Here is a 23,855-nt window from a genome sequence, read left to right as displayed (position 1 = left end):
CGGTCATGAAAGTTCAGTCGACCATCATAACAGTTGGTGGAGTAAGAACATGGCTGTGGAACTATACCTGCCCGAGAAGTGGCCACATCTGCAGTTTCCGCGTCATCTTGCTCCTTGTCAATGTCCATGGACATTCCAGAAGTAGCCGCACTGAAAGTTCCCAAATCCACTCGGTCAAACAAGGAAAGAAACTCACAATCAAAACAAACGCAAAGAGAGGTAACACTCACGTTGGGGCGACAGGCACATCCACCTTGATCCAAGGCAGGGCCTTCCGAGGTTTGGGCGCGGCAACTCTGGCCTGCTTTGGAGCCTTCTCTGATGGCTCGGGAGTGAGCGTCTGAGTGCGCTTTGGAACTTGCGTACTTGACGGAGCTGCTTTGCCATGCCCACCCGCAGGATCTTGCGACTGCTTGGAGCGACGCTCAGAGCGGGGCGGCGAGTCGACCTCCTCACTGCTGTCAGAATCCTCACTGTCCTCATCACTTCTGTCTTCAGATTTTCAGTCGGCACCCTCGCTTGCGCTCTCCCCTCCTTCCTGGAACTGCTCCCCATTTGGCATCGAGTACATCTCGGTGTAAATCTGCAAGCAATGAGTTGAGCAAACATCAGACATATTCAAGAGCAATTGCAGATCAGAATAAGAAAACACTCGGTAATAAGGACCTAACCTTTTCCGGCTCATGGTCGGCATCGAATGGCAGAACTCTCCTGGACCCCCTGGGGTTATCTTTGTTCCCAGTGATGCTCCGCAACCACTGTGCCACCGTCTCCTCGTCAACCTCCTCTGGGTGGACCCGAGCGGTGTCGTCGGTGCCGGAGTACATCCACATCGGATGATCGCGTTCTTGGAGGGGTTGGATGCATCGATTGAGGAACACTTCCAACAAATCCATGCCAGTCACGCCCTCCCGACTAATTAACGACCTGGTCGACTAAAAGGGACACCTCGCCTTTCTCTTCTGGGGCTACGGTCAATGAAGAAGGTAGACGGGGTCTCTCCATGGTGAAGGGAGGGATACCGGTCGACTGACCAGGAGTCGGGATGTCTTTGCAGTAGAACCAGGTCGACTGCCATCCTCTGACTGACTCGGGAAGGGTCATAGGAGGAAAAGTGCTTCTACCCCTAGTCTGAATCCCTAAACCCCCACACATCTGGATCACGTGAGTCTTTTCGTCAGTCGGATTGGCTTTCTTCACCGATTGGGAACGGCAAGTGAAGATGTGTTTGAATAGACCCCAATGTGGTTGGCAACCCAGGAAATTTTCACACAATGAGATGTACGCAGCGAGATATGTGATTGTGTTTGGGGCAAAATGGTGAATCTGGGCACCAAAAAAGTTCAAGAAACCCCGAAGAAACGGATGTGGAGGTAGAGAGAAACCACGGTCGGCATGGGTAGCAAGGAGGACGCACTCACCCTCGCGCGGCTGGGGTTCAGTCTCGTTCCCCGACAGCCTCCAAGATCCGTGAGCAATCAAGCCCGCGCTCGCCAGATCCTCCAAGTCTTCTTTCAAGATCATGGAGCGAATCCAATCCCCCTGGATCCATCCAGGCAGCAGACCGGACCGCGATGACGACCCCCGACCCGTCTTCTTGCCCTTCGCCGCCGTCGCCGCCTTCTTCGAGCGCTCCAAGGCCGCCGTCTTGTCCTTCACCATGGCGGCGGAGTGCGCACAGGCCAAGCAGAGACGGCAAGAGCAGAGGAGGATGCGGTGGAGAAACAAAGGAGAAAGAGATCGATTGAGGCGCATTGTGCGCTGCATCGGCCCGGGCGCTATTTATGAGACTACTTTCGAGTGGCTGACGAGTGGGCCCGAGCAATCCTGTCATATCCCGCAACAGTCGCTCACCCGATACGTGGCGAAAAAGGCGGCGCGGGGTTCGAGGCGTCCATGTCTATTCGCTCCAATTACTACGGCACGCTCCGTCCCACGCGCTTCTCCAAAATTTCGAATCCTGTGAGATCCGGGAACTGCAGAGCAACCAATCGCGCCAAAGATTTAGCTCTATAACTTACTCGAAGATTATCAACATAAGTCACTCGACGACCTCTGAATCGATCAAGGCGACTGAAACAAGGTTGAAGTTTCAGCATGATTTCCGGACCCCTGTGAAATGCCTCCGAAGCATGGAATCGAGTCGGAACCAACTTCAAACCTTCTTCACTCTGACCTCAATCCATTCGGGGGCTAATGACGATGACATGTACCTAGGGTAGGGTCATAGGCCTGGCCTGGACGCCCTACCCAAGGGTACTGCCCTAGAGTCAATGACATTCAATGTATAACAGAAGATACCAACTGAAACACCTTGGGGTACGATCCACTCGACCAGCTATGTCACTCGGATACCCCAATTCCACTCGACAAGGATATAATCACTCGACCATATGAAGAACCACTCGGAGTATAGAAGGTCTAAAGACACCTCAAGATATCAACGGTGAGGCGTTCACTCCATAGTCATTAAGATCATTAATACCTGGCGTTATCAGTAACGCCCCTGTCTTAACCCGCATTGAACCCTATGTAACGGGGGATGGTGGGGTCCTGGCGCACTCTATATAAGTCACCCCCCTCCTCTGGGACAAGGGTTCGCACCCCATATAACTCTCACGCATAATCCAATCGACCAAGCCTCCGGGCACCGAGACGTAGGGCTGTTACTTCCTCCGAGAAGGGTCTGAACTCGTAAACCTTGCGTGCACAACCTCACCGTAGCTAGGGCCTTGCCTCCTCCTACGTACCCCCTATTCTTACTGTCAGACTTGCTCTCACGACACCGTGGACATCCATATCGATCACTATAAGCACACGAATGGTATTGGAGTGAACCTTTAGTTATCATGTGATGTTCCCTTTGCATCGTGGGGCTTTATTTTGGCCGCATCAGATCGTTTATTTGACTTGTCGGACTTCCATGCGTCCCGGGCTTCCTTGTCAGATTTCCATGCGTCCGCTTATCCGCATCTTGATTTTTTTTACCTCAAAAAAGGTAAAATAAAAAATAAAATAAAAGAGAAAGTGTCTAACTTGTGACTTATTGCTGTAAACAAGGACCATACTAGGTACATTAACGCTGTGAGTATTAAAGGAGACCGATCGATGGCGAGAATCAGTTGCTTTCTACTTTGATTATATCTTGATATAGACACCACTGCATTTGATGCATGCATGCTTTCGTTGCAATCTGCATGCTGCTGATCTGACCCTTGTTTCTTTCTTTCTGCAAGTGATCGACGTACGTGCGGTATTTAGCGCTAAACTTGACGCATACTCTCATTTTTGCCTGCGCCTGCAGCTTTGATTATCTTGATACAGACACCACTGCACTGCATGTGCATGCGAATTTTCTTTTGAGCACATGAAATGGACGACACGTAGTACTTTCACTCACTTTACTCTTCTGTTCCTTTCTCTCTTTATTTTCTCTCCAAACAAGGCAAGGATTTATTCGACGATCGATCTGTGCCGCCGTCGGTCGACCCCATTCCATTTGCTCTCCTCTTCCTATTTGAAGGACAGGCACGCATCCCATCGGTGAAGCTTACTCTACTCTAGTCGGAGTCCTAGTTTAAGGCCGGTCAGTGCATATGCATGCAGACTGCATGCAGGGCGCGACGTGCTAGCTAGGTAGCCCCAGCTCGGAGCTGAAGGGCGGCACGCGGCGATGGGAGGATTCACGCCTCCAATCCCGCAGGACGACAGCAACTGGGAGATCCGCGTGGCGGTGCTGCTCAGCCTCTTCCTCCAGATGATCCTCATCTTCGTCGGCCCCGTCCGCAAGCGCTCCTCCTCCCCCGTCCCCCGCTTCCTCGTCTGGGCATGCTACCTCCTCGCCGACTGGGTCGCCGACCTCGCCCTCGGCCTCCTCCTCAACAACATGGGCAACATCGGCGGCTCCCAGTCCACCTCCTCCTCCACCATCACCCAGCACGCCACCGGCCTCAAGCGCGGTTCCCCCACCAACGCCGACGCCGGCAACAGCAGCCCCATCATCTTCGCCTTCTGGACGCCCTTCCTGCTGCTCCACCTGGGCGGCCCCGACACCATCACCGCCTACTCCCTCGAGGACAACGAGCTGTGGCTCCGCCACCTCATCGGCCTCCTCTTCGAGCTCTTCTCCGCCTCCGTCATCTTCTTCTGCTCCCTCAAGGGCAACCCCATGATCCCCGCCACCGTCCTCATGTTCGTCGTCGGCATCATCAAGTACGGTGAGCGCACCTACTCGCTCTACTCCGGCAGCGTCGACGGCTTCCGGGAGAACATCCTCGACCCTCCTGACCCGGGCCCAAACTACGCCAAGCTCATGACCGAGTTCGACGCCAAGGAGCAGGCCGGACTGGTCGTCGATATCGTGTTCGCCGGCGCTGACGACGAGGCCAAGAAAGCCCTGGCGGACCTTGAGGAAGGCGAGGCCGCGCGACTCGTGAATAATCGCAGCAAGAGCCTTGAGTCGCAGGCGTTCGACTTCTTCCTCATCTTCCGCCGCCTCTTCGTCAACCTCATCCTAAGCTACAAGGAGCGCAAGATCAGCCAAGCCTACTTCCTCGATCGCGAGGACGTGACCAACTCGCCGGCCAAGGCGTTCCAGGTCATCGAGGTGGAGCTCAACTTCATCTACGACATGGTGTACACCAAGGCCCCCGTCGCCCACAGCAGGGCCGGCTGCGTCCTCCGCTTCCTCGCCTCCGCCTGCCTCGTCTCCTCCCTCCTCATCTTCTTCTTCCACGGCGACAAGGGCAGCTTCATGCACGTCGACATCGCCATCACCTATGCGCTGCTCCTGGGCGGGATAGCACTCGACGGCGTCGCGCTCGCCATGCTCCTGTCCTCTCACCGGATGCTCGTCCTCCTCGAGAAGACACGGTGGCTGGAGTGGCTCTCGCGCGCCGTCAGGTCCGTGCGGCCACGGCTGCGGCGCTGGTCAGAGAGGACCTCGCAGCTGAACCTCGTGAGCTATTGCCTGGGCAAGCCGGACTCTGCCAGCAGCGGCCTCCGCGGCTGTTTGGGCGGCCCGCGGATGGCCCGGGCGCTCGCCAGGGTCGCGGAGACGCTGCACGTCCGGGAGATCTTTGACGATTTCTTCTTCATCCGGCGCGAGCGCCTCAGCTGCTCGGGTCAGGAGAAGGGACCCCTACTTGATTTTGTGTTTGGTAGGCTCAAGGAGAGGGCCACCGAAGCCAAGGCCATCAAAGACACAACGGCGGCGTGCAGCTGCCGCGGCGAGGGAGTCCTTGAGAAGCTTCGTACTCAGATCATGGAGAACCTGAAGAAAGCAACACCAGAAGCCGCAGGTGCGAAAGAGGAGGAGGTCATCAGTAACAAGGACAAGGACAAGGACGCAACACCAGAAGCCGCAGGTGCGAAAGAGAAGGAGGCCATCGGTAACAAGGACAAGGTGGAAGAGAAGTTGCACGTACTTGAGAGCAGCGTGAACAGAGACAGAGAGTTCGACGAGTCACTGCTGCTGTGGCACATCGCCACGGACCTGTGCTGCTACCCGTTCCAGCATACAGCGCCGACCAAGGCTACGAGCAACATGAAGCCAATCGCCAACACCCTGTCGGAGTACATGCTATATCTTCTGATCAAGCAGCCGGAGATGCTGTCCGCGACGGCGGGCATCGGGCTGCTCCGCTACCGTGACACGTGCGCCGAGGCCAAGCGCTTCTTCGAGTCAGCGGCGGCGTGGGACCCGGACCATAAGGACGCGCGGAGGATGCTGCTGAGCGTGAACACGACAGAGAAGCCGTCGGTGGTGAAGGGCGACAGGTGCAAATCAGTGCTGTTCGACGCCGTCATCCTGGCCAAGGTGCTGAGGGAGCTGGGTGATGATCTCATGTGGGAGGTGGTGGCGGGGGTGTGGGGGGAGATGCTCACGTACGCGGCGGGCAAGTGCCGCGGGAGCACGCACGTCCGGCAGCTCAGCCGCGGCGGCGAGCTCATCACCATGGTCTGGTTCCTCATGGCGCACATGGGCCTCGGCGACATGTACCGGATCCACGAGGGAGACGCCAAGGCCAAGCTCATCGTCCGTGGCCAGTAGCTGTTTTTTCCATCGCATTTTCTTCTATTCAAACCTACTCTACTGCTTGGCTTTATCATCTCTGATGATTGCTGTGTGTTTGTTACGTCATTTGTATGTCCACCTTGAAATGCTTCACTAGCTTCCAGCAATTTGCAAGGAGTAAAAGAGTTCAGTTTTTCTTCAAGGATGTGTCTAGGGCTATCTAAACGTGACATAGTTATATCCAAGTATTGTACTGTTAGACATATAGTGTTACACGCATGTAATCTCAACAGCTTATTCCTATCTTCTCTCCCTTAAACCTCTCGATCTATCCTATATAACGACCTAGCGATCGGGTCTTGACTTATAAACACGACAAGGGTGCTTCCTGGCATCGATCAATAAAGCCACGCGGCTCCTCTACAGAGGAACGCTTTCATAGTTTCTACATGGTATACAGAGCCAGCCTCTTCTTATTCATCTAGCTTCCCACAAAACCAATCTAGCTATGTCTTCCATCTCGGCTCCGGTTGCTCTTAACCTAGGACCACTTGCGACCAAGAAAATAGCAATGGGGAACTACCTCCTATGGAAGGCCCAGGTAATGCTGGCCCCGCGAGGAGCGCAGGTCACCGGATTCCTGGACTACATCGACACAGCGCACCTGAAGATGACAGAGCAGGAGCAGTCGGACAAGAACATGACCATTGTGCCAAATCCGCTCTATGGACCATGGATGTCCAAGGACTAGCAGGTCCCAACTACTTGTTGAACTCTCTGTCAAAGGAGATACCCAGGTCGCCGGTAGTGAAACCACCTTCAATCTATGGATTGCGCTTACAACCCTCTTCGCCTTGTAGTCACAAATCTTGAGTCACGAACTTGAGAATCATCATCGCCAACACCAAGAAGGGCAACATTCCGAGCACCTCGTTCATCGCCAAGACAAAGAGCCTCGAGGACGAAGTCGCTGCCATTGGTCGACCGGTGTCAGATCTGGCTATGGTGGACTACATCCTTGTGGGACTCGACCGTGACTATAATCCCATGGCTGATGTAGTCAGGGCAATCAAGAACACCATTACTGTTGATGATCTTTTCTCGCAGATCACTGCTTTTTATCAGAGGATGGAGATGCTAGGAGATGGTCCAGCCAGCGGCTTCCACATGTCCGCCAAGGCCGTCTGCAGAGGCCGCGGCCAGACTCGCAACAATAAATACCGTCGGCAGGGAGCCATGGGCATGGCGGTGGTGAGAGCCCTCCATCCGCTCCTCCTGTCGGTGGTCGTGGTGGTACTGGCTACCGCCAACATCCATGACATCAGCAATAGCAGAAGGATCAAGATTATCTCAAGTGTCAGATATGCTTCAAGCAGCATGTCGGCGGCCCAAGACTCTGCTGGTATCGCTATGAGGACAATGATCAGGAAGAGAAGGGGGCAAACATGGTCACACATGCCTACGGTGTCGATACCAATTGATATGTAGACACCGGCACCGCCGAGCACATCACAGGGGAGCTCGACAAACTAACAATGCGAGAGAAGTACCACGAAGGTGACCAAGTGTGCACTACAAGTGGTTCTGGTATGGACATTACTCACATTGGAAATTCAATTGTTAAAACCCCCATAAAAGATTTGCTCCTAAATAATGCCTTATATGTTCCCCGAGCATCAAAAAATCTTATCTCTGTTTATCATTTTTCTTGGAGACAAGAATATTCTTATAATATTTTATCCTTACTCTTTTTGTGTTTAAGGACTTGACAACGAGGAGAGTCATCCTTAGAGGAAAGTGTGAGCGAGGCCTCTACCCACTCACATCATCGTCAACATCAACATGGTCAAATAAGCAAGCATGGACTGTCACCAAGTCATCTTCAGCAAAGTGGCATAGTCGCTTGGGCCATCCATCTTCAACTATCGTTCAACATGTTCTTAGCAAAAATAAACTTCACTATGTGTCTAATGTTGAGTCATTTTGTGATCCATGTCAACAAGGTTAAAGTCATCAATTGCCATACATTGTTTCTACTAGTGTTTTCAGTGCTGCATTGCAACTTTTTCTTTTCAAGAATTCATCCAATTAACTAGTTAACTTGCCGATTAATCCCTACTCATAGGGTCACCGAGTAGCCGAACCGATAAACCATTCGATTAATGGATTAACTTGTCGATTAGACTATTAATCTCCTACTCGTCAGCCAACCGAGTAGGTACCATTTAACGATTCGTCAACAATGGCAACTTATATTCTCACATGTGTGGGGGCCAGCCCCTTCCTTAGTTGGTAGATTATCATACTATGTAAGTTTTATTGATGACTATAGCAAATTCACTTGTATTTATTTACTTAAGACACGATCTGATGTATTCCAAGTCTTTAGCAATTTCCAAAACCTTGTTGAACGCAAACTAAATTCTAAAAATTATTGCCATGCAAACACACTGGGGTGGTGAGTACGAGAAACTCAATTCCTTTTCCCAAAAGATTGGAATACGTGTCCGAATGTGTTGAAACTTGGCATGGACATCACGCACTCAAGCATCTTTCACCATAAAAAATCAGAATTTTTGAATATTGTATTTATTTTGATTTTACTATTCATAGGGTCTAGATGATCTCGGGCTTTGAATTGGATATTCGTATCCAGACGCAGTGTTTTGGCTCTCAGACTAAGATGAGCCCCGGAGTGAACAGCAAATTTGTTTAAAATACTAGAATTTTTTAAAAAAATATCCGTTTTTTCTTGATTAAAGATACTTGAGTGTGTGATGTTCGTGCCAAATTTCTAAGCATTTGGACATCTGAGTAGCTCTCAGCAAAAAAGAAAAAATTCTGGTACGTGAAAAAGTTTACTTGAATTATTCGAACCTGATTTTTCTTTTTTGCGGAGAGCTACTCAGATGTCCGAATGTGCTGAAACTTGCCACGGACATCAGCACTCAATCATCCTTCACCATAAAAAAAGGAGTTTTTTTAAATTTTCTAGTATTTATTTTGATTTTACTGTCCGGTTTCCAGCCGATGGTGGAGCGGTGGCCAACCCGTCGTGCCAAGTGGTTTCGTCCCCGGCGACGATGTGCTTTGGTCGGTGTTGCAACCTTTTGCAAGGAAGGGATTGCAATCTATCCTCATGACTTCGAATAATTTTTTAAAATGTCAGGACTGCAATTTCTTTTTCATTGAGGGTCCTCATGTAAATTGCAATCCCATGCTTAGAGAAACTCTAGCAGACACCTTAAAACTACAACTGTAAAGCTGTGATAAGGGTTGAAAAAAAGGCATTTTAAGGGTCTATTTTAGCTATGGCCGAACAGATACTGTAAAAACAAATTGTAAAACGAGGATAAGGGTCAAAAGGGGGCATTTTAAGGGTCCATTTTAGCTACGGCCGAACAGGTACTGTAAAAACAAACTGTTAAACTGGGATAAAGAGCTCCTTCCTCCAGGCCAGCCGGCGCCGCCCCTTCCCTCAGCCGGCCACGCCGGTCGCGCCTAGCCCCGTCGGCCACCGGTCGTGCCCCGTCGCCCGCTGGTTGCGCCCTGCTCCGTTGCCGGTCGAGCCGTGCCCCTTTGCCGGCCGCGCCGAGAGGATTTCGGCGGCCAGGCTGAGGTCACGGGAGGCCATAGCGAGGTCGAGGTGGTCCAATTCGAACCGGCGGTGATCGGTTCCGGCATCCAACGGCCTTTCTTGCGGTGACGAATTCCGGCGAGTTTCGGACGGATTCCGGCAAATTCCGTGGTGGCGTGTTTGCTCCGACGAGATTTGACCGGTATACGGGGCCCCCTCGGTTCGGCCTTTGAACCTTCAAACATAAGGGTCTCGGTTGTGGATTTTCGGTGCCCTTTAAAAAATTTACGGGTTGGACCACTTTTACGGTTTCTGTTCTGGACATTTTTTCGACCAACCTTAAAATGCAAAAAATATAAGGGTTTGACCACTTATAAGGGATCTGCTATAGTTGCTCTTATCTAATGGATGTTTGGGTCGTAACCCCTCTATTGTTCAAAAAAAGAAAGAATGCTTAATTCTTTCAATAACACTTGACACACATGAAAAAATGCAACCCAACTAACAGAAGCCCGGTGGGCTCGGAGCTACTACGTAGAAGAATCAAACCCGGTGTGTTCTGTCCGGCATGTGGACGCGAAAAGACAATATATCACAGGTTTTGGGGCTGCTACCATTCCATGTGTTTCTGGAAGGAGTTGGGCTCGGTATTGGGTGCGAGGGTGGCGACCCCACCTTAGTGTTCTGCACCCAGAGCTCGATTGCGTCATGGCTGCTTTAGTGGATGGCGGAGGCATCTGATGAAGACAAGTCTGCGATGATCCAGGGTTTATATGCCCTTTGGCTGGCCAGGAATGACACGCGAGAAGGAAAGCGCATGGAAGAAGCGGATATGGTGGCAAGGCGGGTGGCAGCTCTTATGGAGGAGTGGAAGAGGGTGCGCGGCCGGGAGGAGACGTCAACAAGAACAGATCAGCATGCAATATGGGAACCTCCGGCGACTGGATGGCTCAAAGCCAACTTGGATGGCGCTAAGTCTAGGACGGGACAAGATGGAGGTGGGGGGGTTGTTTTCCGAGAGGAAGATAGTGCTTTCAGGGGAGCGGCAGCTTTCTTTCTTCCCAAGATACCGACGGCGGAGGCCACGGAGTTGATGGCATGCAAACGGGCGGTCCAAATGGCGCTACAACGAGACATTCCGAAATTGCACTTAGAGACCGACTGTCTTGCGGTTGCCAGGATGCTGAATGAGCAAGAAAGAAATCTGTCGTCGGTTGGCATCATGGTTGAGGAGATCTAGACGATGGCAAGGAATTTGGGAGACTTCAAAGCTTCTTGGGTCGGGAGGAACGCGAATAAAGCGGCCCATGAGTTAGCTCGTTTTGGTTTATGTAATTGTGTTTCGGTTTCGTGGGATTTTGCTCCCCGAGATTGTATTCTCAGTATTGTATCAGACGAACTACCTGATCTAGTCTAATAAAGTGGGGTAGTAACTTTCAAAAAAAACTAACACAAGTCCATTATAACCCACAATCGTTCAACATAGGAACATACGCACACCGAACGGGACACAACTAAAACAGCCTTCTCATGTGCGCTCGCTGCTAGCCACCAAAACTAAACATGACTAGTGACAAAAATGCATCACGATATTATAACACTAGATAGCGGTAGCAGACTTAAACCTATTTGAAAGAGTCCCGAACAATATTCCAAAATTTGATTTATTTTCCAAAATTATGAAAAAAAAATTGACAAACCCGAACAAATTTTGAAATTTGTGAACTTTTTTCGTAAACATGAAGATTTTCCGAATTTTGAACAAAATTTTCAAAATGGGAACAATTTTAAAATCATGAACATATTTTGAATTTTTATAACAAATTTCGAAATGAAGTACAATTTTGAAAATTCCAGAAAATTTAAAACACAAACATTTTTTTAATACGTGAAAAAAAAATAGAAAACGAGACCATTTTTTGAAATTTGTGAACAATTTCTGAACTTTTTTCGTAAATATGAACATTTTCAGAATTTTTAAACAAATTTCAAAATGGGAACAATTTTTAAAATCATGAACATATTTCGAGTTTTAGAACAAATTTCGAAATGAAGAACAATTTTGAAAATCCCAAACAAATTCGAAACACAAACATTTTTTTAATACATGAACAAAAATTAGAGAACAAGAACATTTTTTGAATTTGTGAACAATTTTTGAAAACAGGAACTTTTTCAAATCGCGGTCATTATTTAAAAGTCTGTAAAAACGAACAAAAACATTCCAAACAATTTTTGAAAAATGGAAACATTTTTTGAAATTCCCGAACAAATTTTTAGAAATGCAAACATTTTTAGTATGAACAATTTCTGAAAACACGACCATTTTTAAAAAAAATTGAAATTTTTTAAAAGCACAAAGTTTTTTAAGTTTCCAAACAAGTTATGATACATGAACATTAAGAAAAGAAACTAAAGTTGAAGTATAAAAAAGAAACAAAAAAGAACAAAAGAAACAGAAAATGAAAAGAAAAGAAAAAATAAAGAAGAAAAAGAAACAGAAAAACGAAAAAAATGTGAAAAGAAACCAAAAAACCGGTTCAGGGAACCTGCTAGAAGGTTCCTAAAACCAGAAAAAACCGGCCGGGAAACTCTAGAAGTTTCCCAAAACCGGAAGCAATGGAATGCGGTAACGGGCCGGCCCAGGTTAACGCTCGCTCGGTCGGTCTCTGTGCGAAAGGTCGACTGTTCGACGCAATATGCGGCGAATAGGATATTCCACCCGCAATAAGACATGAATACGCCAAGCGGTACACAGCGACAAGATCAACAAGTTTGACGAATATTTCAGCCCTTTGGTCGTGTGGTTGACAATATAGATGTGACATATCAAATTCTTATCTTAGATGAGAATTAGCAAATCTGGTGGGGAAAAAAAATCAAATTTGGGGAAGTCTCCACAAAGTCGGTCGAACAAACATTACATATACACACCAAAACTCCATGATCCAATTGATTCTCGAAAACAAAAGGTAAATCAAGGACACAAGAAAAACAAAAGGCACAATCGAGAGTACGAAACAAACATTTAGCAGAGCACTTAAGCACGCACAGTGAGTCAGCGACTCAATTAGCAGACTGATTGGCCTCCGTCGCCTCAGTTGCAGGTCCAGGTTCGGTCTTTGCTCGTCGCAGCCTGATCCGCGGCAGCGTTATCCTTGGCGTCAGCTTCCGGCTCGTGCTCGAGCGCGGCGAAGCCCTTGGCCGCCTGGACGATGCCCACCGGAAGGCCGAGGCACTTTCCGATGATCTCCTCCTTCATCTCTTGGAGTTCCTTGTAAAGCTTGTCTTCCTCCTCCTCCTCGCCCTTGTCCTTGTCTTTGGCCTCCTTGTACTCCCTGTGGAAGAGCTTCCACCCTTCTTCGCCCTCGAGCTTGGGAGGGTGAAACACGCCGCCGGTGCGCACCATCACCCCGGCGCCGTCCTCGCTGCGGCAGGTGACGAGCACCGCGCTCTTCCTGGCCTTGGGCAGGCCGTAGGCGAGCCGCTCGTACCACTCGCCGTCCTTGGGTGGCTGCAGCGTCAGGTTGCTGTACCAGTCGCTGTACGCCCTGATGTCGTCGAACACGATAAGGTACCCCGTCTTGTACAGCGTCACGTAGAGGATGAAGAGCAGCACGCCGATCCTGGACTTGTCCTTGTCCTCGTCGGTGGCTGCCTTGACGACGACGTCGGCCTTGTCGACGATGTCCTCGACCTTGGCGGTGTCGAGGCCGAGGTTGTCGAGCATCCGGTAGAGGAGGTTGAACCTGTCCTCGTGGTCCGGCGGGCCCACGCAGACCCAGAGCCGGAGAGGGAAGGCGTCCTTGATCCTGTCGTGGACGAACACCTTCTGCGCCAGCGCCGTCTTGCCGCTGCCGTGGATCCCCGCGATGCCCGCCGTCCTGAACAGCACCTGATCCTCGTCTTCGCCCTCCTTGCCCACGAGGGCGTCCACCACCTCGTTGGCTTCCTTGTCCCAGCCGTATATCCGGCTCTCATCCACGTAGCTCGTTGTCCACTCGTAGTACTCCGTCACGGTCTCCTCTCCTGCATCCTGATCAGGGGAAGGAGAAGGAGGAGGAACATCGCCGAGAATGGCGATGGTCTGCTCCAGCAAGGGGTCGACGGACAGCTGCGAGGGTCGAGACTTGAAAGGGTTGCAGTCGCTCACCGACGGCATTGTCATCTTCTTGCTCTTGGCCTTGTCAGACTCAGACTGCTGCTGCTTGGACCGTGCCTTGCATTGCTGCAGGGCATCGCCGATACTGCGCAGCAGCTCGGGCAGCTTCTCCCTCTTCCCCACCTCCGGTGGCTCCGAGATGATCTTCTCCTTGTTGGCCTTGAGGATGCGGAAGATGTGGTCCAGCACCTCCCTGTGGGGCAGCTCACTGTCCACTTCGTCCTCGAACGCCTGGAGCAGCTTCTCCATTACGGCCTTCAGATCGTTGCCGCTTTGCTGCGCCATGATTATCTCTCTTTCTGTATCTACCTTGGCCTCGAATAGGGAGCTTACGCCATTAGCAGGCAGATCGAGCCTTTATATAGCTGAGTGTTGAGACGCTTGCTCCTTCCGTGAGCAAAGCGAGATGCTACACATGATTATGATCTCCAGACTTCAGGATTGGAGAAGCTACAGATTTGCAAACTTTGGAATTTTCATCGAATAACTTCTTTTTTAAAGGCGTAGGAATCAGGGCTCTGCAGTGACACCCAAGTAATGAATCGTTGCTGCTTTGTGGCGCCATTCTGTCGATCATTTTATAGCTGAATGACGATTATATTCTCCAGGCAATGAGAAGCAACATATTTGCAAACTCTGAAATTTATAACATTGCAGATATGTATGTACTAGGAACCAATGGCACCAGAGTAACAAAGCGAATTCCAGAAATAATAAACGCGGTTCCTTCTACAGAAAATAGTGAAATTTACACTCCGTGTTTCAGTGAAATCTACATCCAGGATATATGTTTCCGTATGACAAAAAATGGCCGTGTTCCACTATCTTTCGGTATAAACTATAAAGAGCATGCACTCAAAATACAATCTATCTGATGAACCGAATTTTTTCTATGTTTCCTCCATCCATTCTTCTTTGTTACCAGTTAACTAGTGCACAAGTAAATCTCTGCTATAGGCTGTGCAATGCTGGAGATGAAGTTAGCATAGAGAGCTGAAGGCAACACCGGAGCAGATATGATAGGTCAGCCCAAGTCAAGCTGGATATGGGATGAAAAACTGACAATCTGCACAAGCAATCGCTAATGTCTCGAGCAAGTACTTCACCAGCAATGATGTAGGGAATCAGCAGGAGGTCTCGGGATCTGGTGCTACTGTTCTTGTGATGGTGAAATGATCAACGACCCGCACCGACCTGACGGGGTCTGGAGATGAGGCTGACCTCCATTTGCTAGGGTATCTCCGGTGGTGGCTGAGCTGATGAGGCCCTCTTTCCTCTGCCTCCCACTTGGGATCCAACTTCCAATCCTTTGGGACCTGTTCACCAGATTCAACGTGTTTATAATGGAGCCTACATGCATTTTGTTTTCTACATCTGAAAACCTGTATCCACCTTATATTGAATGGTAGGAGTACCATTCAATGCAATGCTGATCTGAAAAGATGTGAACGTGAGCATGTTGAATATATTGATGTTACCTTGTCAACTGCAAGTGTAAATATTTCTAGATCACCATCCTTCTTAATATGCAACCTTGTGAAAGATTTGTAGTTTGCGATGCGCAAAGACGAGAAGGCTTCATCAAAGTGTATGTGGAACCAGTTGATGCATATGTATAGGTAACTACCAAATATGAGGGAAACAACTGGAGTTGAGAAAATCCAGAAATAGATAAATACAGAAGTATAGTACATGATCAGAACACTCCGAGAAAGCGACATCATGCCGTTCTTGCAAATGTTGATCCTTGTAACAGCCATGACCTGTAAAAATATTTATATTTTAAATTTTGTCTGATGAAGTAAATCTACATAAAGTGGACAGAAAAGGAAATTTTGATTTTGTGAGGTCATATGGTAATTCATAGGTACTCCCTCTGCCCCATAATATAAGGGCGTTTTTGACACTAGTGTAGTGTCAAAAACGCCCTTATATTATGGGACGGAGGGAGTACTTCATACACAAAATTCGAAAAATGAATTGATGTACAAGTACAAATCCATTTGTTCAAAACTGCAATGCATCTATACTGGAATAGTAAAAATGTTTCCAGAAAGAGTCTTAGCACCTCTGGGACGTCAAAGGCTGACATAAGGTATTTTATACATGCTGGATATAGTCCAAGCGTCCATTGTTCCAATCGAGTACGAAGACCAGTTGGATCTGGGAAATGCTCACTTTCCATTGACCGATACCAATCATATAGAGGGTGATAACCTATGACAAAAAACGGATTTGTAAAAAAAATGTCTTTCTTGAATGAAGAAGCAGGAAATAAGCTAAACCTCTGATGTCAGAAGAAACAATAGCAGACTAGGCACATAAGCTTAGGTAGAACTTTTCTGGAGTGGAGCTTAAGCAAAAGTTGGTGATAATTTAGAAAGAACATGCCATCAGAGTTTCATCAAATAAACCCCTAGGACATGTCATCGTAGACATGGTGGCACAGATTATGTTTCTCCAACTGAACTTTTCAATTTTGTCTAGCCACTTCAATTTGATTGATGCCCTGAGCGATAATAATGTTCAACTTTTACGATCTTATCCAGTTTGAAACCATAAAATGAATATACCCTATGTACAAATGATTGAATAAGGTACTTTTTACACTTCAAAAGGGATATAACAGCAAGAACATAAAGTATTATCTGAACCTATGATAAGAATTTAATATAGTAGCTGTGTAGTTGGGAGTACAATATGCGATGGCATACCTGACGTTGCCAGTAAATGATTCCGTATACATATTTCAATGCCCAACTCCATGAGCAACATTAAAACTAGAGCTGCAGTCAGATGGGCCAAAACATGCAGGCCACCTATAATAGCTCTTTTTTTCCGTGTGAGTTTGGATGGTACAAATGAATATGATGCCATCAACAAAGTTAGACTTCCTACTGAGGAGACATAAGAGTGTTCAAAAATAAAAAGCAAAGCACTCCATATTGTACTTGAGAAGCTTTGCAGACGCCCAGACCATGTTTCCTCATTTAAGATGTGAACAAGATTACACTGGAAAAGATGGAAACGTGAACAAGAGTCAGGATCAGATCAAAGATTATAAGCCTGATATAGTCGCAGAATATGAACTCTTATCGATTGTATCGTCTTGGAGCGATGTTTTGAGTCAATAAAAACTCCCTTTGTCAGGAAAATTTGCCAGGAATATAGGTGCTTAGTGTCACCAAACTGAATAGCATATGTAATATGCTCAGTAAATCATTATGACCTTCCAAGTAATAAGTCGGGGGTTGAAAGGTTGGCATTTTTCAGAAGTGGAACTTTGTAGTGGCATATGTCAAATTTTCAAATAGTAAGACATCCAAGGTATAGTACTTCACTTAGGCCTTGTTCGGTCAAACCTATTCTGGAGAGGTTTGGAGGGGATTGAGGGGGATTTTGACTTGTAGAGGATTTAATCCTCCCCAATCCACTCCAATCCCTTTCAAATCCCTTCCAACCGAACAATCCCTTAGGAAAATGAAGATATGCAAGGAAGAAAACTACACCTTATGAATAAGTATAACTGACCTGTGGGAACATGGAGAATACCAGTATGAAGTAAATAAAACCACCAATTATGTCGAACTGCCAATTCTTCTTGCGGAATTTTAATATATTGCCCAGTGCAATCTGCAAGTGTAGTTAATAAGATCTTCTTGCACAATAACAGACATGCTTGTTAAGCTGATCAATAGGCTAAATATGGTAGAGATTCCATTAACTTTTGAAACTACATACCCCACTAGATTCCTCATAGGAGGGATAAGCAGCCTTGCACTCGTAGGTAGTACCAGAGAACCTTTCAAAGTTTTTGAAAACATGTGTTGGGTGCAGAAAGGCACCACCACATCCATTGACAAGTAAGTGTTCAACAAAAGTTGGTTTATCTGATGGTGTAGCAGAATGCCTCATAAAATGATGCAAATCCCCAGCCATACGAAGTTTGCACCTTCCATTCAGGTAGTCCTGAATCAAATGTGAGACATTCTTGCCTGTAGTCTCCTTCCAATACCAATCGAGGAGCCAGTTTGGCTCGTGTGTAACAATGATCACAGAGTCGTTCTCTCCAACCTGCATAACTTTAGAAATGTAGCGGATCAATTAAATCTGGAAATGAAAATTTATCTCCAACTCCCAATAGATTCAAATGTTAAGGAAACATTTAACACAGAATGATCAATGAATCACTCATCAGGAACCAACCAAATACAATGATAACAGGAAACAGAAGTAATGGAAAAATCCAGTTCAAAACAGAAGGATAAACAGGGGAGGGAAAAATGCACCTTATTCCGACAAAGTTCTGCAAAGAACTTGAATTGGTATACATCGATGTCACCATGAAGAGCTAGATCAAGACCAAATATCCACCAACCTTTCGGAAGCTGCAATGCGAAGTAACTCTTCCTCTGAGGCAGAAACCATCCACCTAACCAGCTTTTGTGACATATATATCTCATGAAGGTGTTAAGCCCATCGAACCAATCTGTTATAGAAAGCAAGGAAACAAACAAAGGAAATCCTTAAGAAAAAATCATGAATTTTCTTCCTTACATACTTGACATCGGGTCCATAGGAAAGGAGGTAAAATGAGACATATTTCGACAAACAAAGTTTAATATAAATGGACAGAACAAACCGTGGTTCCCGGGAATTATGAAACATTGGGGTCCATCATACTTTTTCATCTTTGATACTCCCGGAGGAACCTCAGGCTTATCCACAGCTATATGTTCAGCCTTATACCAACGCGGAGGTTGCATAGCATACTCAAAAGGACCAAAGAAGCGTCTCTCATATGTAAAGGATGAAGGGTTCGGATACCTACATATTTGAAATGATAGAACATAAATAACTGGAGATAAATCTGTCTAATTTGTAGAGTGAACCACTAGGGATGGACAATAAAGTCACAGCTAATGTGCAAATGATAACAAAATAGACATACATGACATAAAACATATAGAATTTTTACAAGAGAAGAAATTATACTCGACGGCAAAAACTCATAATTTACTAGAGGAAACCAAAAATATATATTAACACTTTATTCCAAAAATTATTAAAGAAACTCAACCAAGCGGTTAACAGCCTAGATAGATTGTCCGGCGTACAACTAGAACATTGGTGGCTATATAAGTTCTATAGTATTACTTCTTTTTAGGAGAGTTCCATAGTACTGATACAATCAATTGTGTGACCGTACTGGTTAAATACAGTCAAGAGCTAGATGATTTGCACATATGGAGAGAGATAAATTTACTGAAGAAAAAAGTCAAAACTGATTAACATGGTGCAATCTTACGCAAGATCTCCGCCAATAACAAGCAAATTTCCACGTGGAAGAGTATGCATAGAACCACCAATTACAGTCTGAATGGATGGCTGAGCCAGCAGCCGGGCAACTGTATATGATGAATTTCCACCATCACCGGTGTCTGCGACAAAGTCAAACCAAAGGTCTTCTCTTTCATTGAAATAGTCATAGAGCACATCGTCATTCCGAGTTTCATCTGTAGTACTTTTCATTGCAGCCTACAATAAAATATAGAAAAGGATGAAGAAAAATAGTGCACTAATCATGTACATAGAGGCAGACAAAAGCTTGACTTTAAAGTGCTATGATTACATACATGATGTCATCATAGAAATGATGTGACATCCTAGTATCCTACCTTAAAAGCATAGATAGTAATACACATGCTAAGAAGGTGCATCTTCTTTTCTAAAAGCTCATCTCCTAATAACCCCTTCGTTAAGCGTGCATGGCTAGGAGCAATGTGGGAAAGGGTCATCGACCGGGATGTTTTCCCGGGTGCGCACGAGTGAGGACAACGTGTGCATCAAGATTAAAAAATTTAAAAGGATGGGCGCAATATTTTTAGGTGAAAGCAACTACAGCGATGATCTAACATGAAATTTAGATCAACTTAGGTCCATGGTGGAAATTTTATACTGGATGGTAGTTAATTCCTCACCAAACACCACTTACCTGCATCATGCGCATGTCAAATCGCCCAACAAAAAGAGTTACAGAGACCATAAGATCAAACGCTGTCTTGAATAAATCAGCCGATGTCCTACATAATGAAGTTGAAGAAGTCAGGCATTTTCTTCCGTTCCTCTCATCTGGAACCTAAATTGCTGGAGCTTAGAGAGCCCTACCCTGAGTACCAAGGTACCATATCCAGGAAATCTGGTTTCATATGTTTTCTGAGCTTCTCTTCTTCTGATACTGGTGACAAGTGAGTAAGAGCCCATCTGAAGTATTTGCAGTGGATAATAAGAAATACTCAGACAGAGTATTGAAGAGAGAGATAAATTTGGAATAAAACATGCACTGCGTAGAACAATAAGCACACACCCAGTTGATCTCTCCACAACAAAGTTGGCAATATAAAGGCCAACGAATGTAGCCCACAGTGAGTACAGAGGAGATATTTCATCTGATGGGCCAGCACAGGATCCACTGCAAACTAACTGGAGAATAACATGATCAAAGAAGTGGAGCATGGATGTTGCCAAACAAAAATATGAGAGCAAAGAGTAGACGAATCAAAGAGATGCAAGTGTTACCTCCCCATATATAACCCACTTTGACAGAAGAGGATAGTCACTTGCAGATCCAACAGGTGCAAACCAAGATGAACATATCTGATCTTTTAGTTCATTCATAAAGAGAAAATTTGATATCCATGTGGTTCCATTTTCGTTTTTAAGAAAAGCAAGCAAACTTGGATCAGAACTCTTGTCAAAAGATTCACTTTTGGGCACAGCAAGATTCCCGCAATGACTGTAGAATACACAGCACGCAATACTGATGACCTGGAAGAGATTCAAAATTAATCTTCCCAGGAGCAATTTGAAGAAAATAAAAATAAAAAAATATTTTTAGTAAACGTACAGTACAGTTTTGTACTATGGTCCATATTCCTGGTCTTGTGCCTGCCATGCGAGCAACCAGTCCAATGTACCAGAGACCAATAAATATGATGTGAAAGGCGGTGATGAAGAGGACAGAAGAGAAATATATAGTCAAAAAAAGTGAAAGGTTCATGCGCATATCAACGCCCATTGATTGGAAGCTAGGGAGATGATACAGGGATGCAAAGCAAATCCAAGCGACATACCTGCAATTGTGCAATATAGTTGATAAATCAGTTCTCCTAACAACTTAATGTGGTACATACATAAAGATTCTGTGGTGTAATAAGGACGACAAATATATTTGCAACTGAGTTCTATGAAGTCTAAATATGAATGAATGCATACCATCGGTTGAAATTTGAGTAACTCGGCTGAATTGTTCTTCCAAGGAAGGGAGATGAAAAGAAGTAGAAGAAACCAATCAAGCAAACATACATGGACCACCATTTGATATTGCTGTCCAGTTTATGTATCAGAGTATGCATATTGTCGGACGAGATGAAAAAGAGGCACCCAATTATCACTGCTGTCATGATATGCCTCGAGTGTTCATGGGGATATGGCGTATGTGTCAGGATCGTCCGAACCCTCTCCATCTTGAGGGTTCCCAATAGTGGGCTACCACTCTGCTTGTCTGAACCCATCCAAGAAATGTTGCTTTAAGTACTATAGCTACTTTTCTCAGAGAAATGATGTGCACAATGCACCACAAGTGTTCCTTCGAGTCTGCAAGCTTGAAGATAAATTGATGCTCTGCGTGCATTAGATGTTGTCAGAATTCAGCAAAACAGAAGGAGTTGATGCATGAATTTAGGAACGCCAAAGTACATGATTGCTCATCGTATGGTTGTAGTAGTTATGAAGAGAAACAGTACCACAGTGGTGATGATAAATTGCTTTTTTTTTCCTCTTGAAGTTCTGTGACCAAGACGGAAATATGGGTGTTATACTTATACCAACAACTATTTACATCCAATCCCAGTACCACACACTTCGTATGATTAAGCAAGAACTTAGCATGGCACAATGAGCGACCCCAGATAGCTTGCCAGAGCAAGAAACAGTGCCTGTAGTCAAGAACCAATACTAGTGGTCGATATTATGCCGCTGTGCAACTCGTTTAACAGCTAGATTAACAAGTAGTGGCTGAAACAATTAAGAGTCAATTCACAGTGGAAGGGAACAGATTATCCTGAAAGGTCGACACGCGAAGGGACGATAAAATCCCATGCTGCATAATAAATAAACTGACAGGACTAGTTGATGCAGATTCATTCTGATTAAAGGATTCTTAAACTGCATCACAGCATCCCACTTTAAAAAAAATAACGTTAGCAGCATGCTATTAATCAACAAATTATACTAGTAACCATGGTATTCGACAGGAAAGTGCAAGCACGCAGGCGGGTGTATCTCCCCTATTTCAACCAATCTGGCCGGCAGGGGTCCCGGGGACAAGGAAGAAAGGGCACCAAAAGAGAAGCGGAAAGCGCCAATCTTTGGGCCATCGCACCCATCAGCGACCGATAAATTTACCGGCGTGCCGCGCGTGTGCATGGACATGGAGCAGGAGCGAGTGAAGCCGGAGCAAGATTGCGTGAAAGGAGTAACGCAATGCAAGATGGAACAATGATGCGTTCGTGAGGAGCAGGCAATGGGATTGGCAATGGCACCCGAGAATAGGAGCGGGGAGAAAAAAGGGGTGGACGTGCACCTGGGCGACCGGCGGCGCGCGGGAACGGCCTTGCCGGTGGGCGGAAGGGGGAAGAGGCGGGTGGTGTGGTGTGGCAACTGCCTCCCTGATCCGGTGGAGGTGGACGGGAGTGTTTTTGGGGGGGGGGGGGGGGGGCGGCGGGGGGGAGTGCGTGCATTTGGTTCGCGTTGCGTTTGCCAAGAATATCCCGGAGGCGGCAGCCCAGATGCCCGTCGTGCCTACAGGTTTCCTCCCATTTTCTATTTTCTCTCTCTGTCTCGTTGTTTTCTATGGCTTTGCAGCAGCGATCCAACCCAACACAAGCATGTGTTTGTTCGTTTGTTGGGCTGCACATTGTCTAAATCATTTTTCTAGAGCAACTCCAACCGGCCGACCTAAACGGAACGTGATTTCGTTCGGTTTTTGTCCGTTCGGGTCGGCCGCCCACCCGGCGTCCGCCCTCTTTTAGATTTGGGTCGGCAGCCCGCCCAACATGCCGACCTATTTGTGCTGGCGTGGCCGGCTAACCGCCCAATAATACGTTGATTTGCATTCAAACATATTGTCAAATAACATAGTTTACCGAATAAAATAGTATAGTTTTACAAGCCTGATACAAATAAAAATGTTTCACATAGTTTTGCAAACGAGTAAAAGAAGATACATCTATTGGTTGCCAGCATAAGCCCACATATGCTCAACCAAATCATTTTGCAGCTGCACGTGAGTTTCCCAATCACGTATGTCTTCATGAAATTGGATGAACTGTTCAAATGTTGCCGCTACTCCATGCTCAGGCACAACATTCTCACCCTGAAACTGAAACCCTTGATCGTACAAACGTTCCGGGCGCTCGTCTTCTACGATCATATTGTGCATGATCACACAAGCAGTCATCACCTCCCACGGTTTCTGCGTGCTCCAGGTATTAGCAGGATACCGAACGATGCCTCATCGAGATTGCAAAACACCAAAGGCACGCTCGACATCCTTCCTAGCACTCTCTTACTCTTGGGCAAATCTTTTCCTCTTCTCTCCGACAGGGTTGGGTATTGTCTTGACAATAGTGGTCCACTGAGGATAGATAACGTCACCCAGGTAGTATCCTTTGTCGTAGTTGTGTCCATTGACAGTAAAGTTCACCGGTGGGTTGTTGCCTTCGGTAAGCCTAGCAAACACCGGCGAGCGCTGAAGCACGTTGATATCATTGTGTGATCCAGCCATGCCAAACAAAGAGTGCCAGATCCAGAGATCTTGAGACGCCACGACCTCTAATATGACAGTGCAAGCCCTGACATGTCCCTTATACTGCCATTGCCAAGCAGAAGGCAGTTCTTCCACTCCCAGTGCATGCAGTCTATGCTGCCAAGCATCCCTGGGAAGTCTCTTCTGGCATTCATCGCCAACAAACGGGCTGTATCTTTAGCTGTCGGTTCTCTCAAGTACTCAGGGCCAAACACAGCAATCACAGCCTTGC

The 23,855-nt window shown here is 46.7% G+C and overlaps 4 protein-coding genes across 4 annotated transcripts; 2 read left to right on the top strand and 2 right to left on the bottom strand.

The window, feature by feature from the left end:
* The first annotated feature begins 3,673 nt into the window (after positions 1 to 3,673).
* On the top strand, positions 3,674 to 6,052 carry LOC109740202 (uncharacterized). Its single transcript, XM_020299240.1, has one exon. The coding sequence runs from the start codon at positions 3,674 to 3,676 to the stop codon at positions 6,050 to 6,052; it is 2,379 nt and encodes a 792-aa protein (XP_020154829.1).
* A 4,265-nt stretch (positions 6,053 to 10,317) lies between these two features.
* LOC141040989 (uncharacterized) lies at positions 10,318 to 10,833 on the top strand. The gene has a single exon (XM_073507099.1). It carries the CDS (start codon positions 10,318 to 10,320, stop codon positions 10,831 to 10,833), a length of 516 nt encoding a protein of 171 aa, XP_073363200.1.
* Positions 10,834 to 12,500: 1,667 nt separating this feature from the next.
* Positions 12,501 to 14,237, bottom strand: LOC109740227 (uncharacterized). Its single transcript, XM_020299264.4, has one exon. It carries the CDS (start codon positions 14,038 to 14,040, stop codon positions 12,691 to 12,693), a length of 1,350 nt encoding a protein of 449 aa, XP_020154853.1. The 5' UTR covers positions 14,041 to 14,237; the 3' UTR covers positions 12,501 to 12,690.
* A 208-nt stretch (positions 14,238 to 14,445) lies between these two features.
* On the bottom strand, positions 14,446 to 22,589 carry LOC109740198 (uncharacterized). Its single transcript, XM_020299236.4, has 16 exons — positions 22,400 to 22,589; positions 21,031 to 21,438; positions 20,663 to 20,888; positions 20,335 to 20,583; positions 20,123 to 20,238; positions 19,924 to 20,019; positions 19,751 to 19,838; positions 19,064 to 19,293; positions 18,398 to 18,582; positions 18,045 to 18,244; positions 17,497 to 17,829; positions 17,287 to 17,388; positions 16,470 to 16,767; positions 15,824 to 15,972; positions 15,234 to 15,518; positions 14,446 to 15,071 (listed from the first exon to the last, which is right to left on the bottom strand). Exons 2-16 carry the CDS (start codon positions 21,327 to 21,329, stop codon positions 14,880 to 14,882), a joined length of 3,048 nt encoding a protein of 1,015 aa, XP_020154825.1. The 5' UTR covers positions 21,330 to 21,438; positions 22,400 to 22,589; the 3' UTR covers positions 14,446 to 14,879.
* Between the last annotated feature and the right edge of the window lie 1,266 nt (positions 22,590 to 23,855).

The sequence above is a fragment of the Aegilops tauschii genome, chromosome 2, assembly GCF_002575655.3.
Source record: "Aegilops tauschii subsp. strangulata cultivar AL8/78 chromosome 2, Aet v6.0, whole genome shotgun sequence".
In the NCBI taxonomy this organism is placed as follows: Eukaryota; Viridiplantae; Streptophyta; class Magnoliopsida; order Poales; family Poaceae; genus Aegilops; species Aegilops tauschii.
The sequence above is the reverse complement of the archived record's forward strand: the minus strand, read 5'-3'. Positions and strand labels throughout refer to the sequence as shown.

Coding starts and splice junctions, on each gene's coding strand:
- LOC109740202 (XM_020299240.1), top strand. CDS start 3,674: ATGGGAGGATTCACGCCTCCAATCCCGCAGGACGACAGCAACTGGGAG.
- LOC141040989 (XM_073507099.1), top strand. CDS start 10,318: ATGGCGGAGGCATCTGATGAAGACAAGTCTGCGATGATCCAGGGTTTA.
- LOC109740227 (XM_020299264.4), bottom strand. CDS start 14,040: ATGGCGCAGCAAAGCGGCAACGATCTGAAGGCCGTAATGGAGAAGCTG.
- LOC109740198 (XM_020299236.4), bottom strand. CDS start 21,329: ATGGGTTCAGACAAGCAGAGTGGTAGCCCACTATTGGGAACCCTCAAG. Junction 18,583..19,063: donor GTTATTGGCGGAGATCTTGC/GTAAGATTGCAC, acceptor TCAAATATGTAG/GTATCCGAACCCTTCATCCT. Junction 15,519..15,823: donor CAGCCTTTGACGTCCCAGAG/GTGCTAAGACTC, acceptor ATATTTTTACAG/GTCATGGCTGTTACAAGGAT.